Source organism: Mesocricetus auratus, unplaced genomic scaffold (assembly GCF_017639785.1).
Source record: "Mesocricetus auratus isolate SY011 unplaced genomic scaffold, BCM_Maur_2.0 Super-Scaffold_100027, whole genome shotgun sequence".
Taxonomy (NCBI): Eukaryota; Metazoa; Chordata; class Mammalia; order Rodentia; family Cricetidae; genus Mesocricetus; species Mesocricetus auratus.
In genome coordinates, this window is record NW_024429208.1 from 14480274 (window position 1) to 14493829 (window position 13556).

The 13556-nt window shown below is 44.5% G+C and overlaps 1 protein-coding gene across 1 annotated transcript in view; it reads left to right on the forward strand.

The window, feature by feature from the left end:
* Bicc1 (BicC family RNA binding protein 1) overlaps window positions 1-13556 on the forward strand; it is a 212239-nt gene that overhangs the window by 68046 nt on the left and 130637 nt on the right. The window contains 1 exon segment of the mRNA XM_005070782.4: window positions 4228-4274. Coding sequence (XP_005070839.1) covers window positions 4228-4274 — 47 coding nt within the window.

Here is a 13556-nt window from a genome sequence, read left to right on the forward strand (position 1 = left end):
TGAGCCCAAGGTGGCATCTGAGACAGTGATACAACCGAGAATCCAACCAGGGTGTTTTACCTTGACTGTAGGAACTTAGGAAACAAAGGCATCAAAATTCAAGGAAAGCCAGGCTCATCTGTATTTTCTTGTACAGCCGTTTTCCCAGTTTGAGTTGCATGATCCTTAATGGGATATGAATAACCCTTTTTTATTGCTGTATCTATGCCACATGCACTACCCACACATTTTTGACCACCATCTCAGTGATGAGATAGACTCATGTCTTTGAGGACCCTTAAACAATAGCTTAACACTGTGTGATGAGGCCCACAACATTCACCTGGCTTTGTCACCTCACACAGGTGTTGTGACACTTCCCATCATCACAAGAGGCTTGAGCATGTTCATGAGGTATTGATAGGTCATATTTGCTACAGTAAATTTAACGATAGTGTCGTTTTTAGTTGTTCACTTTATGATTACCTGTTAATTATTGATCTCTTACTGTGTTTAATTTATAGGTTAAACCTTATGCTAGGTATTGCTATGCAGGGAAAAGTTGATGTAGCTAGCTAGGGTTTGGTAGTACTTGCATTTCACTCATCTGTCTGTGGCCTTATAGACTGGGATGGGGTCTTCCATATAAGTTTTCAGAGTCAAAAAGGACACTGATTTTTGATGCCAGTGAACATCTGTTTGTGGCTTCTCAGTCTGCTGTTTCTCTTCAAACCCCAAGTATGCCAACAATATGTGTTTTTGGTTAAATTTTAGTGTCCTCCCTGGTTCCAGGACATAGTTGATTATATTTTGGTTCTAATTACAGAAATTTCCTTGTTCTTTGAATGTGCTCTGAGGTTCTGACATGGTGAGCTTGTCCTGTAAGTGGAGTTTTTGTTGGAACCACTGGCTCCAAAATAAACCAGTAGAGACTTAATGCCAATTATAAATGCTCAACTAATAGCTTGTTTCTAATTAATTCTTACAACTTAAATTAACCCATATTTCTCATCTAAGTTCTATCATGTGGCTCATGACTTGTTACCTCATTTTCACATGTCCTCCTGCTTCTGCTTCTGGCTCAGAATCTGCCCTTCCTCTTCTCAGCATTCTCTCTGTCCGGAAAAGCTATCTGCCAATCAGCTTTTTATTACCAATGAGAGCAACACATCTTCACAGTGTACAGAAGGGTTATTTCACAGCACTGTCCTGAGTAGAGTAACATCCTGAAGGGAACATGCATAGTAAAAGGCCTTTGCATCAGGGAGTTGACACTTGCGGATTCTTGAGGTGAAGGAGTTCATCCATATATCCAGTCAAAGGTTTTTTGTTGTTGTTTGTTTGTTTGTTTGTTTTTTGGTATGGACTTTGAAACATATCTGAGATACTAAATATTCTTTCAATACAGGAACTCTTAAATGTCACTAAATTTTCTTTCAAATCTTGCTGTATTTGCTGCTTTGTTTCCATGAAGGTATCAATGAACACATCCCTTTTTAACTATTTTCAACCTCAAGTAAGGATTTTGTTCAAGAGCTCCTTGGCTGCAATGTCTCCAAGACACTTGCTGTTTGGTTTATGTCCTTAGGTTTGGATGTCTGTTTTATTCTACTGGAGGAAACCCTTCAGACCCTCCAGCTGTGGCTGACCAGTTGTTTAGAATTCAGCTTTACTTCTTTTGGTTCTTTAGTACTGACCTACCTCCAAGTGAGACAGTTTACTCCATGAAGCACAGAGGCTTTCCCTGTGACAGTGTCTGCTAAGTGTGTTTTGAGTGGTACAAAAAGGGAGTAGAAAGGTTTGGCTTCAAGGATTAGTGTCTGTTGTTGATGTGACAAACGGCTACCATTCTAGTGGCTCAGCACAGTTTACATTCATCATATTACGGTTCTGGGGTTAGAAGTCTGCAGTAGATCTCTCTGGGCTGAAGTGAAGGTGTTAGCAGTAACCGCATCACCCCCCCAAAGGCTGTAGGAACCCTGCCTTTCTTTGATTTCCAATTCTGGAGGCCATATGTATTCTTTCTCTTGTGGCTCCCACCTCCTCTTTCAAATCTTTCTTTTTTCTGATCTCTGCATTTGTTTCTCCTGTCTCCTTTATTGTCATGCTATCATGTTGTATTCTGACCCTCCTGCTGTGTTACTGCGAGGACATGGTGACTTTGGCCTGTTCGAGAGGCCACGTTTTCTCTCTCAAATTGCTTATCTCAATGGTTCCCTCTTGCTATTGAAGATCACATAGTCCCAGGTTCTAGTGAGTAGGTCATGGGCATCTTTATTCTATTATTTCAACCCTACCACACCTTAAATAGAATATTTTTATTTCTTTTTAGCTCATATTTTCATTTATTTTTCTCTAATTGTCTTTGGAAACCCTAGAAGCATGTATCCCATTTTGTTGTTTTGATGAAGGTATGTTGGTAAAAATGAGCACTTACACATACATGGTTGTGAAATTTGAGTTGATGAAAGAAAAGTTTAAATTTGATCAGTTGTCTCTTCCACCTGTCAGATGCACAGTAGGTGCTTGTCAATGTAATGACAAGTAGCATTCTTCAGGCATAGATCTAGCTCACTTCTTGCATTGTTAGTCATTTTAATAAGTGCTGTGGGCATGTGCATGCTAACACACATGTCCTTCCACATAACCATAAACATATGCACACATGTGTACATGCACACATATACACACACATACACAGAGCCTCATATACAAATACTAACACATGTACATGCATATCCATCTCCATATGCATATTACACATGTTCATGTATGATCAAAGTGGACGCATACATATATACATATGTATGCACACATACACATACACACATCATGGGCACAAACACATACAATCAGGTTGCATAGGGCAGGCATTTTGGTCACCGTATCTTCTGGACTTTAATGTTGAGGAGCTGGTGGTTTTACGTCTGAGTCTTTGTCTGCCCAGTCCACTGCTACTCCATCCTTGAATCTCCATTGGGAGGATTCAGCTTGAGACTGTGATAGCCATGTGCTGTTATTGGCTTTGTCCCTTCCCTACTCTCAAATTCTCCAACTCACTACCACAAGCTAATTAAAATGTCTGCAGGTCACAGGATGTCTCAGGATGTCTCAGGACACAGGTGGGGGACTGGGGCTTCCTGTTTGTAGGCTGTCTGTAACTTGCCCTTCATCGCACATGAAGTTTGTGGGTAGGACTGTGTTCTAGCTGCAACAATCCCTTCATCTCACATGAAGTTTTCTGTTGGCCTTGACCTCTGCTGCCGTTGCTTATTCTTCTGTTGCTTCCTTTCCCCTTGGTGTGAGAGAACGGAGGAGGAGATTAAAGCAGTAGGAGAGACCAACTCTAGGTCCTAGTACAACGTTTAGTCACCTAAACTGTTGGCATAAAACACAACCCCCACCTCAAAGAGAGAAAGTTGATTCTCAAGCTGAACGTGAGTGGCTTGGCCTGGGAACATGCATTTAGGTGGCCCCAAGGAAAGTGTTCCTACAAAGAAATGGTTTCATCAAGTTTTTTTTTTAGTTATAGAACAAAACACCTGTTATTAAGGCACTTTTTCCACTCGGTGGAAGTATTAGTAGTTGGGTTATATCAAAGTGGGGGAGTCACTGTTATAGTATCAGATGCTATCTGAGGACTTTTTTTTTGGTTGTGCTTGCTGGGAGCTAAGTTAATACATCACAAACAGTGTCACCCTGACAGTCAGATAATGACAAGGATGTTAGGTCAGGCATAGACATGGTCAGTGAATAAATAGACTTCAAGATAACCCAAACTTCCCAAGTCTCTACATTCACTTAGCTCTAGCCGAATATCCAATATAGGCTTAACATTTTTCTGCCTGGAAACTGAAGTTCACACAATCATAAAACTTAACCAGCTCAGAAGTGGCCTATGTTGGATGTGCCCAGATGCCTGGGGTCTGTTATAGATGGGAAGTGTGGGGAGCACAGACTATAGCTTTAATCACTGGGTTCATTCTTGCGGTTTCGTTACTGTGGAAGGGCAGGGCCCCTTACTTTCATCTCTGTGGAGTCGGAGACTTGTGGGTCTTCACTTAATCCAAAGCTGTGTAATCGGTGAGATTTTATATCTCATGCTTCATTAATTTTGCATCCCAGATGGGGCCAGTGTGGCGCTGTTTTTACCTTTGTGTTCATAGCCCTGGTATCTCAGGGTTTTGAATATATACATTCAAATGAAGAAAGTATTTTAATTGTGCACCTTTTTTTTTTAATTCACAGCTGCAGCTGAAGGAAAAGGCAGAAGTGGGGAAGACTTTTTTCAAAAGGTGAGTGACATTTTACTCTTGTCTGGCTTGGGGATATGTGGGAAATAGCCTTGTGTCCACAGCTCCACCAAAGATGGCAGGCTGACTTCTCATACCCAAATCAATACAGACCTGTCCTTTCCATTTGCTTTGGAAGACTCCAATTCCTCTCACTCAAGCCGTGTCTGGCCTGGAGGTGGGTGGTGTCTTTAACCAGTGCAAGGTGTCCTGAGACCTGCTTGTGATCAGCTACCATGCCCATTCTGTCCCTGCTGTCCCCTGAATGTTCTGACATTCAGCGAGGCCAGCTGGGCCAGGCATGTACATAGCAAGGGGAAATAATGGTCAGGCCCACTCGAAAAGATGATGAGAAATTAGGAGTGGTGGCCGGTAAATCTGAGTTCTCTTTCTCAGAATGTCTTTCGTATGGGAGGATGCCTTTTCTTTTGAAGAGATGGATCATGGTCCAAAGTTTCCTTCCCTTTTCTCCTTGTTTTTGCTGCACTCATACCCTTGTGTCTGATTCAGAGAGCATATCTGGAGAGGCAGCCATGGCAGGGGAAACTGGGACTGTTGGTGAGGTTAAGCAATACCAGAGAGGGTCACTGGGAAGTCTTCATTCTCTCGTCTTCCCTGCAGTCTACTTTAGGTGGCAGGATGAGGTCTGTCAAATTCATCATTCATCTGTGTTTCCATCCAAGAGCTTTAAGAGCAGGCTTCCTCACATCTGGGGCTCAAACGATGTCTTCATCTTGAAAGTATTTATTTACCTGCTATAGGCTGCATGCTGGAGAGACCAAAACCAACCAGGCAAGTGTGCGTCCTTAGAGGGCTGTGTGGCACCTGGTGACAGACTCAAATGAACACAAAGCAAGGGCATTCTAGGCAGTGACACCGAACTGTGGTTAATCTCCGTGGCCAGACATTTAGGGTTCCTTGTATTAGAATGAGGTACATAATCCCATATGCTAGTGAGCATTCCTCCATCAGGGAGATCTTTCCTAAATGGAGTTCCAAATGTTGGGCTGGGAGAGGGTAATGGCCTAGTCAGTAAAGCACTTTCAAGGTGATCAAGAGGAGCAGAGTTCGATTCCTAGAACCCAAGTAAAAAAGCCAACCGTGATGGTGGGCTGTTGTCATGCCAGATCCTGGGAAGTGCAGCTACACAGATCTCTGGGGCACCCTGGACAGCCAGTATAGCCTCATTGATGAGCACCAGGCCCGTGAGAGACCCTGTCTCAAGGGAGGTAGATGGGGATGACGGCTAAGGTTGTACTTCGGCTCCCATGTGCATACATATGTATACCCATGCACATGAACACACATGTGCACGGAGACACACAAATGCATGAAAAGGGAGGCTTAAACTTTAAACATCCATTGGTGGGCCGGGCGTTGGTGGAGCACAACTTTAATCCCAGCACTCAGGAGGCAGAGGCAGGCAGATCTCTGTGAGTTTGAGGCCAGCCTGGTCTACAGAGCTAGTTCCAGGACAGCTTCCAAAACAATACAGAGAAACCCTGTCTCGAAAAACCAAAAAAAAAAAAAAAAATCCATTGGTGATGTACTGGCCAAATAGCATGGACCAGGTTGCTGGTTTTCAACCCCTGCTTTGGGCGTCCACAGCAGAGCCTTGTAAGGTATTGAAGCCCTTGTTGTGGCTATTGGGACACTGATTCATGTCTAGATTGTGCGCCCTTTCTGAGTAGTGACCTGTGACAGGCTGGCGAGGAGGGGCGGAGCCTCAAGCATCTGCCTCTAGCTGGCAGCAATAGTATAGACAGGAGCTCTCTGGGGCACAAAGGGTTGTGGGGGTAGGTGGGTGGGGGTGGGAGTAGGAGTTGTGGGGGTGGGGTGGGCATCCTATCTTATCGCTCTTCTTTAACTCACGGAGAGATGGGCAGAGCTTTTAGACTCCTGTGATTCAGACACATTAATAGGCAAATTAAAACACAGCCCACACTGTCCTACAGGACTTTGATTCTTTTAGAAGATTTGTTAATATTTATCACCCTCTGAGGATGTGTATATATCTGAGCAGTGTAAGTAGAAACACATGTCTAAATCCAGGAACACATGTGCTCCTTGGGCTCCGACTTGTCAGTGCAGAAGCCGCCCTTGTCCTCAGGTGAAAGGGGTCTGTCTGCAGGAGTGTGGTGGGAGGGACTCGTGTCCATGTAGCCTTTGGAAGCACATGCTGGTAAAACCGACTTAATAAAAGGCAAATGTCTGAGGTTATGGGGGGGAAAAAAAGCAGGTCAGCGTTTGGACCAGACAGAAACGGAACCAGGGTTCCTCTGCAGTGGGATGAGGCATGGGGGAGCTGTCACCTTACCACACACACTCAAGTAGGGATGCATCCATGTTCACTAGCGTCTGTGGCTTGAGAAGAGGGTCTTACTCCGTAGCCCAGACTGGCCCCAAACTCAAGGCCATTTTCCTTTGTCAACATCAGTGCTGGGGTCACAGGCCTATTTAGAGTATGTCTTTAAAGGGGTGCTTTCTCTCTTCTAACTGCTTGGGATGGTTTTCACCCTGTGGGGGGGGGTATGTGCCAAACACAAGTTTAAGCCATTCTGTTTCCTAGATTCACGTTCAGTTCCTCTGGTGTTTTTTCAGACATTTTCGAAGTCTCCTGGAGGGGTTTTTCTCCTCTATGTCAGTGTTTCCGGAAGGGGATGAGAGACTTTTGTGCAACTTTCCCTTATGTGTCACGGAAATCTTTGTAAAAGTCGTATTAACATGACCATCATTTAGAGCAGTATACTAAATTATTCTTTTAACTTTTTTGAATTAGAAAGATAGAACATATCATTTAGAATAGGGAGTCATGGAATCCCACGAGGTTAAACAAGAATTTAACAGTAAAATTGTCAAATGTCTTCTTATCTTTGAAGCTATCATGCTTACTGTCGTTCTGCACCCCCACAGAATTTCAGTTACTGCTTTTACCAAAGACATCCTTGGTTCTCTCTCTCTCTCTCCTCCCCTCCGTCCCTCCGTCCCTCCATCCCTCCGTCCCTCCGTCCCTCCGTCCCTCCGTCCCTCCGTCCCTCCGTCTCTCCGTCCCTCCGTCCCTCCGTCCCTCCGTCCCTCCCTCCGTCCCTCCGTCCCTCCCTCCGTCCCTCCGTCCCTCTGTCCCTACCTCTGTGTGTATGCACATGTGTTGAAGTGATTGCATATTTGTATATGTGGAAGTCAGAGATCAACGTATGGTGTCTTTCTCAGTAGCTTGCTAGCTTATTTTTTTGGGACAGACTCCCATTCTTGTCTTGGAAGTCACAGAGTAGGTAGACTGTTTAGCCAGTGAGCCTCATGGTCCCACTTGTCTGTGCCTCTCTGATGCTGGGTTACAAATGTATATCACCATGCCTGCTTTTTTTCCCTTTTAGCATGGGTTTTGGAGACCATCTTCACCAAATGAGACATCTCCCAGCTTTGTGCCCTTTATTTTTCCATACCATGCATGATTTTGAAATGTGTTTGTATACCTGATGTTAACTGGGGGAAGAAACTAAGTAATTTTCTATCACAGGAAAACCCGACAATACAGTTGGGGGGGTGGGTGTAGATTTTTCCTGGCCTGTAACATTCTAGAGATGTTGTCCCAACTTCCTGGTTGCTTTGTTCCATCTTATAGTTAGAAAGACCCCAGTTATTGCTGTGTGGCTGGATTGCTCCTAAAGGCATGGGACAGTCCTGTCCCTATTTGACTCTGGCCATATGTGAGCTGTGAGAAAGTGGATGGGTGTATCAAGGAGACACATGCTGTGGTCTTGAAGCCAGGCCTGGGCAGGAAGTTAAACACACAACTGTAACCAGGGAAAGGAGCAGGATGGGGAAGGCTGGGAATTTTTTTTGGAGAAAAAGGAAACTGATTCTGTGAGTACTACCCACCAAAAGCCAAACTGTTAGGAAGGTGAGACAGTCCACTATCTGTTGCCTTCTGATGAAGATGTAGCTGGTACCATGTCTGCCTTCAGGCCGCCGTGAGGATAATGGACTGAACCACTGAAAATGTAAACTACCACCTTAATTAAATGTTTTCCTTTGTAAGGTCATGGTGTCTCTTTATAGCAATAGAAAACTTAACTAAGACAAACAGTATAAATAACTCAGAGTCCAATGTCTAGGATTCATTCACAATCTCCTGGGGTCCTCTGGAAGCTTTGCCACGGTACACACAGCTCAGCTCATAGGCTTGGGCTGGCTCCACTCCATTGCTGCTGCTGTCCTTGGTCATAGCCCCATAGTGCTGGCATCTCCAATGTGCTGGAGCCTAGATCTTTTCTAAGATTTCTCCTGGGCTCTCTTCAGGGACTCTACTCTTCTACATGGTACCAAGCTTCAGCTTTCTCTCTGTGACCCCCTTTAATCCTGGGGCCTCAACTGCTGCTGAGGCTGCACTTTCACCAGTGGCCTCTTCTGACCTCTTACAGTACGAAGCCTCAGCCGCTCTCCGTGGCTCCCTCATGCCTTCCAAACCAGAACAATTTGGGGGACTCACCAACATGACCAAGTCAGCTTCTGTGTGCTGACCTCGAGGAAACACTTTCCAGAAGACTTCACCTCAGTGATGCTGGTCTCTTCTTAATCACAGCCAATTCTTCAGCCCCGGCTGACCAGAACCATGTATTTCTTAATTCAAAATATAAGCCAGCCCTGATAGTCTTTGCTTTCTCTCTGAAGCTTCACAAGCCAGGCCTGCATCACCTGCAATTCTCTCAACTCGCTTATCTTCTAAGCTCCTACAGAACAGCTCACCAAGCATCGAGTACTCAATGGCTTTTCTAGACCAAAGTTCCGAAGTTCTCCACAGTCATCTCCAAAACGTGCTTAGGCCTGTCACAGCGATATCCCATTATCCCGGTGCCAGTTTCTTAGGTAGGATTACTGTTGTGCTGTGGCCAAACACCATGATCAAAGGCAGCTTGGGGACAAGAGGACTTATTTTGTTGACATTTCTAAAATTACAGTTCATCATTGATGGCAGTCAAGGCAAGAGCATCCACAGGCAGGAGCTTGGAGGCAGGAGCTGATGCAGAGACAGTGATGGAGGGCTGCTTACTGGCTTGTTCCTCATGGCTTGCTCAGTCTGCTGTCTTAGAGTATCCATCAGCCCAGGGGCGTGATACCACCTTCAGTGGGTTGGGCGCTCCCACATCAACTGTCTGCAGCCTGTATTATGGAGGTCATTTCTAACCTGAGAGTCCCTTCTCTCATATGACTATAACTTGTGTCAAGTTGATAAAAAAAACTAGCCAGTGCATCCTTCATAAGAGATTAGGGGCCCCGCCCCACTCCATGGTGGCATCTTAGCTTATTACATCCGCAGTGAGTCTGCTCCCAAATAGGATCCCACGGGTTTGGGATTCAGTGTACAGCATTCTTGAGGGATAACTTAAAACTCTTCACCTTTCAATGGAGGAAATGATTTTGTAGAAAGTTTTTACTGCCACAGAGAAATTGACTGAAATAGTAAATGCTGTTTATTGAATTAATATGTTTGGTTTGAGTGACAGACTTCAACTGCCTGTCATTTATTCTTTTTTCTGTTGTCATTGTAAGTCATTTCTAAATTGTCTGGAATAAAAATATAATCAATGTGAAAAAGGAAAAGAATTAAACTTGTGATCCCTTACATTATGTTGAAAGAGAGCTGTAGATATGTCTTTAAAGAAATTATTTTTTTACATCCCAACCGAAGTTTCCCTCTTTCCTCGCCCACCCCCTTCTTCCTCCCCTCTCCTCCCCTCCTTCTCCTTTCTTTTTCTTCACATATGGGTGGGCCTCCCATGGATAGCAACCAGCCATGCTATATCATGTTGCAGTGAAACTAGGCACCTCCTTGGCTATTAAGGCTGGATGAGGCAATCTGGTAGGAGGAGTTAGGTCTGAAGAGCAGACAACAGAGTCAGAGACAGCCCTCGCTCCTAGGAGTTTCAGAAGAAGACCAAGTTACACGACTGTAGCATATATACAGAGGGCCTGTCTCAGTCCCATACAGGCTCCCCGGTTGTCGGTTCAGTCTCTGTGAGCCCCTATGAGCCCAGGTTAGTTGGTTCTGTGGGTTTTCATGTGCACTGGCTCCTACAAGTACTTCCACCCCCTTTTCTTCAGGATTCCCGGAGCTTGGCCTAATGTTTGACTGTGAGTCTCTGCATCTGTTTCCATTAGTGGCTGGGTGAATCCTATCTGATGACAGTTGGGCTAGGCACCAATTTATGAGTTTAGCAGAACATCATTAAGAATTATTTCATTGATTTTTTTTTTTTTTGCCAGTCGTATTTGGTTCTATCCTAGGCCTCTGGGGTATCCCCCTCTGGAATCTCAGGGGTGAGATCCCTCTCAGGGTACAGGTCTCCAACTGGGCCAGTCATTAGTTGGTGACCCCCATAAGTTGTGTCATCTTTACTCCAGCACATCTTGTAGGCAGGACAAATTATAAGTTGAAGGATTTATGACTGGGTTGGTGTTCCAGTCCCTCCACTGGAAGTCTTGCCTGGTTACAGAAGATGGTCAGTTATGGAATGGACATTGCCTGTGGACAGGGAGAGTGGGTTGAAAGGGGGTGGGGATGGGAATAGGAAGGATTGGGTTGCGGGAGGACGGAGGGAGAGAGTGCTAGGTGACACAACTGGAATCTGGGGGCATCTCTGGAATGAGCTAGAAACCGAGAGCAGCAGAAACTCTCATGAATCCATGAGGTTGACCCTAGCTAAGAATCCTAGCAATAGGGACTATGGAATCTTTGTCTTTTTACACATGTATACGAAAGTTATTTTCAGTATTGACAGGGTTATAGATTAAACCATTTGCATTAGTTACATTTGTGTGTGTGTGTGTGTGTGTGTGTGTGTGTGTGTGTGTGTGAGAGAGAGAGAGAGAGAGAGAGAGAGAGATCTTGCTTTTACAAAGCCCCCTAGCAATATTCTATTCGATTCTTTGGCCCTGTCTGTTCTTTACAAAGGAGAGATCGGCTCAGCTTATCAGTGCTCCTTCTAGCTCCTTTTCTACAGCTAATAGCAACTTTCATCTCAACACATGGAAATGATCTTCCAGGTTGTTTTTTTTTTTTCCTTGTGTGGTTTTTTTTTTGGAGGGGGCAGTTGTTCATGGATTACTCATTGTCTATCCTGTTTCCTTTTCATCTTTTCTTTCCTCTTGTGAAAATGATCTTAATCAGACCGTTCTTGGCAGGGAAACACATTACAGTGCATGAGGTGGGGATGGGAGCCCTGATGTCCTCCCAGTGTGACTCATGAAAGCTGAAGGCTGTTAGGTACTTGTGTCCTGATAGCTGAAGAAGATGCAGTTCACTTAGCATCACTGTGGCCTTGGATGGGAACACCGGGAACTCCCTCTGCACTGGGGTGTACATACAACCACCTCCAAAGCATCCAGCACGTATTTTAAATGAAGGAGTATTTTGTATTTGTAATCACATATTGGATGTTTCTTTGAAAATTGACCAATAAACTGTGCCTTGCTGCAGGAGCTAAGGATGTGACTAACTTGAAAGAGATACTCCTTGGTGGCTAATGTCGTATTTCTTTATTACCCCCAAGCCCCTGCCCTTTAGGCGAAAAGATTATTTTAGGAATTTTGAAACTGGAAAGTTAGAGAGCATGGATTTCTAGGGGAAAATTGCTTAAAGGAAAGCTCGGTTCCTTGCACCTCAGAATGAATAGGTCAGTTGTCTTAGTTTTGAGTTGGATGGGTGGTAGAGGTGACAAAATTCATGTTGTGTCCACCATGTACTCTGTACATGCTAGGTGACCATAACCCTCTAGTTTTGTCTCATTATTTAAAAGTATATTCAGTTGACCATTGATTATGAAGGTACTGTTTCAAATTCTGAACCTTTGTGCTTAAATGTAATTTTTAAATATGTATCTATGTATGGGAATGTGCATGTTGAGTGCAGGGCTGACAGAATCCAGAAGAGGATCTCCTTGATTTAGAGTTACAAGAAATTGTGAGCGGCTGGCCATGGGTACTGGGAACGGAGCTGGAGTTCCCTAAATTAGCAGCAAGTGTTCTTAACGGCCATGTGATGATATCTCCGGCTCCCATTAATACTGGTTGTGTGTGTGTGTGTGTGTGTGTGTGTGTGTGTGTGTGTGTGTGTGTGTGTGTGTCGTGCGTGTGGGAGGGAGACAGGGAGACAGACAGAGTAACACACAGAGAAGTCAGCCAGTATGTAAACATAACATTCTGTTTTCCTTAATAATGGTTCAGGGGAACGCGTTATTACTTTATGCTTCTCTAAGTAACTTGACCCTAGAATTAAACGATTGAATATCCTGGATGTTATTGTCTGATGTCAAATACTTAGTAGTTGTGGCTTTCTTATACTGGCTCTTTTGCAGCTTAAAAATTTTATTCGGATGTAAATTCTTTCCTGAAGAAGAGTGGTCTCGGTTATTTTAGTGGTGGAGAAATGGAGCTAGCCATGTTTCCTTTTCATTTCTTTGCCAACCTCCCCTCCCCACTGGTGAAAGGAGAATGGTCTAGAAACTTATGGGCATGCCTTCCTTTCCTTTGTATTGATTGAGGCCTTTGGTCACCACAGGTGACCATCAGTCACCCACGGGTTCTGCTGTTTGGAGTCAGCATGGTAACAGAAAGGGAACGAGGCACCGGACAAGAGATGCAGCTGTGGACAGGTGCACTGTAGACTTCCTGTGTTTCCTTTTGGCTTTCTTTCTTGAGTTTTCCATTAGTTGCTGTTTTGGAAGAAGATGAAAAACTACATCCCCATGAGCCTCGTTACTCGAGAATTACTGGGGAACCTTAATCCCCCTTGAATAAGAGAGCATGAAACTTTGGGAACTTGGCGTTGTTTTCCTAAGTAGATCTTCTTCGGTGGTGGGTTGCTGTTGGGGAGGCATGTGGTATGGCCTGCTCCCCAGCTCTAGAGGTTTGGAAAGGCTGAGCTCTTCTTAGCTCCAACCAACTCTTGAGATAGAGATAGAGATAGAGATAGAGATAGAGATAGAGATAGAGATAGAGATAGATAGAGAGTTGCCTTTAGAGCTGAACTAAGGACACCGTTCACAGACACTGCTGCCTTCCTTGGGAGCCATGGCTGTGGAGGGGAAGGGGTTCCAGGTGGCTCCTGCCCTTAGGCATCACATCCAAGAGAAGGGGTTTGTAGGTGTCATGTGTGTGTCAGGAATGTGTAAATGGGGGAATGCTTGGTGTGATATTTTTTTTCTACTGGAGACTTCAAGGCCTCTTTGACAACCACATTTTGAGTAGTATTTTGATTTTCAGATAGTCCTTCTTTATAGATGTCGT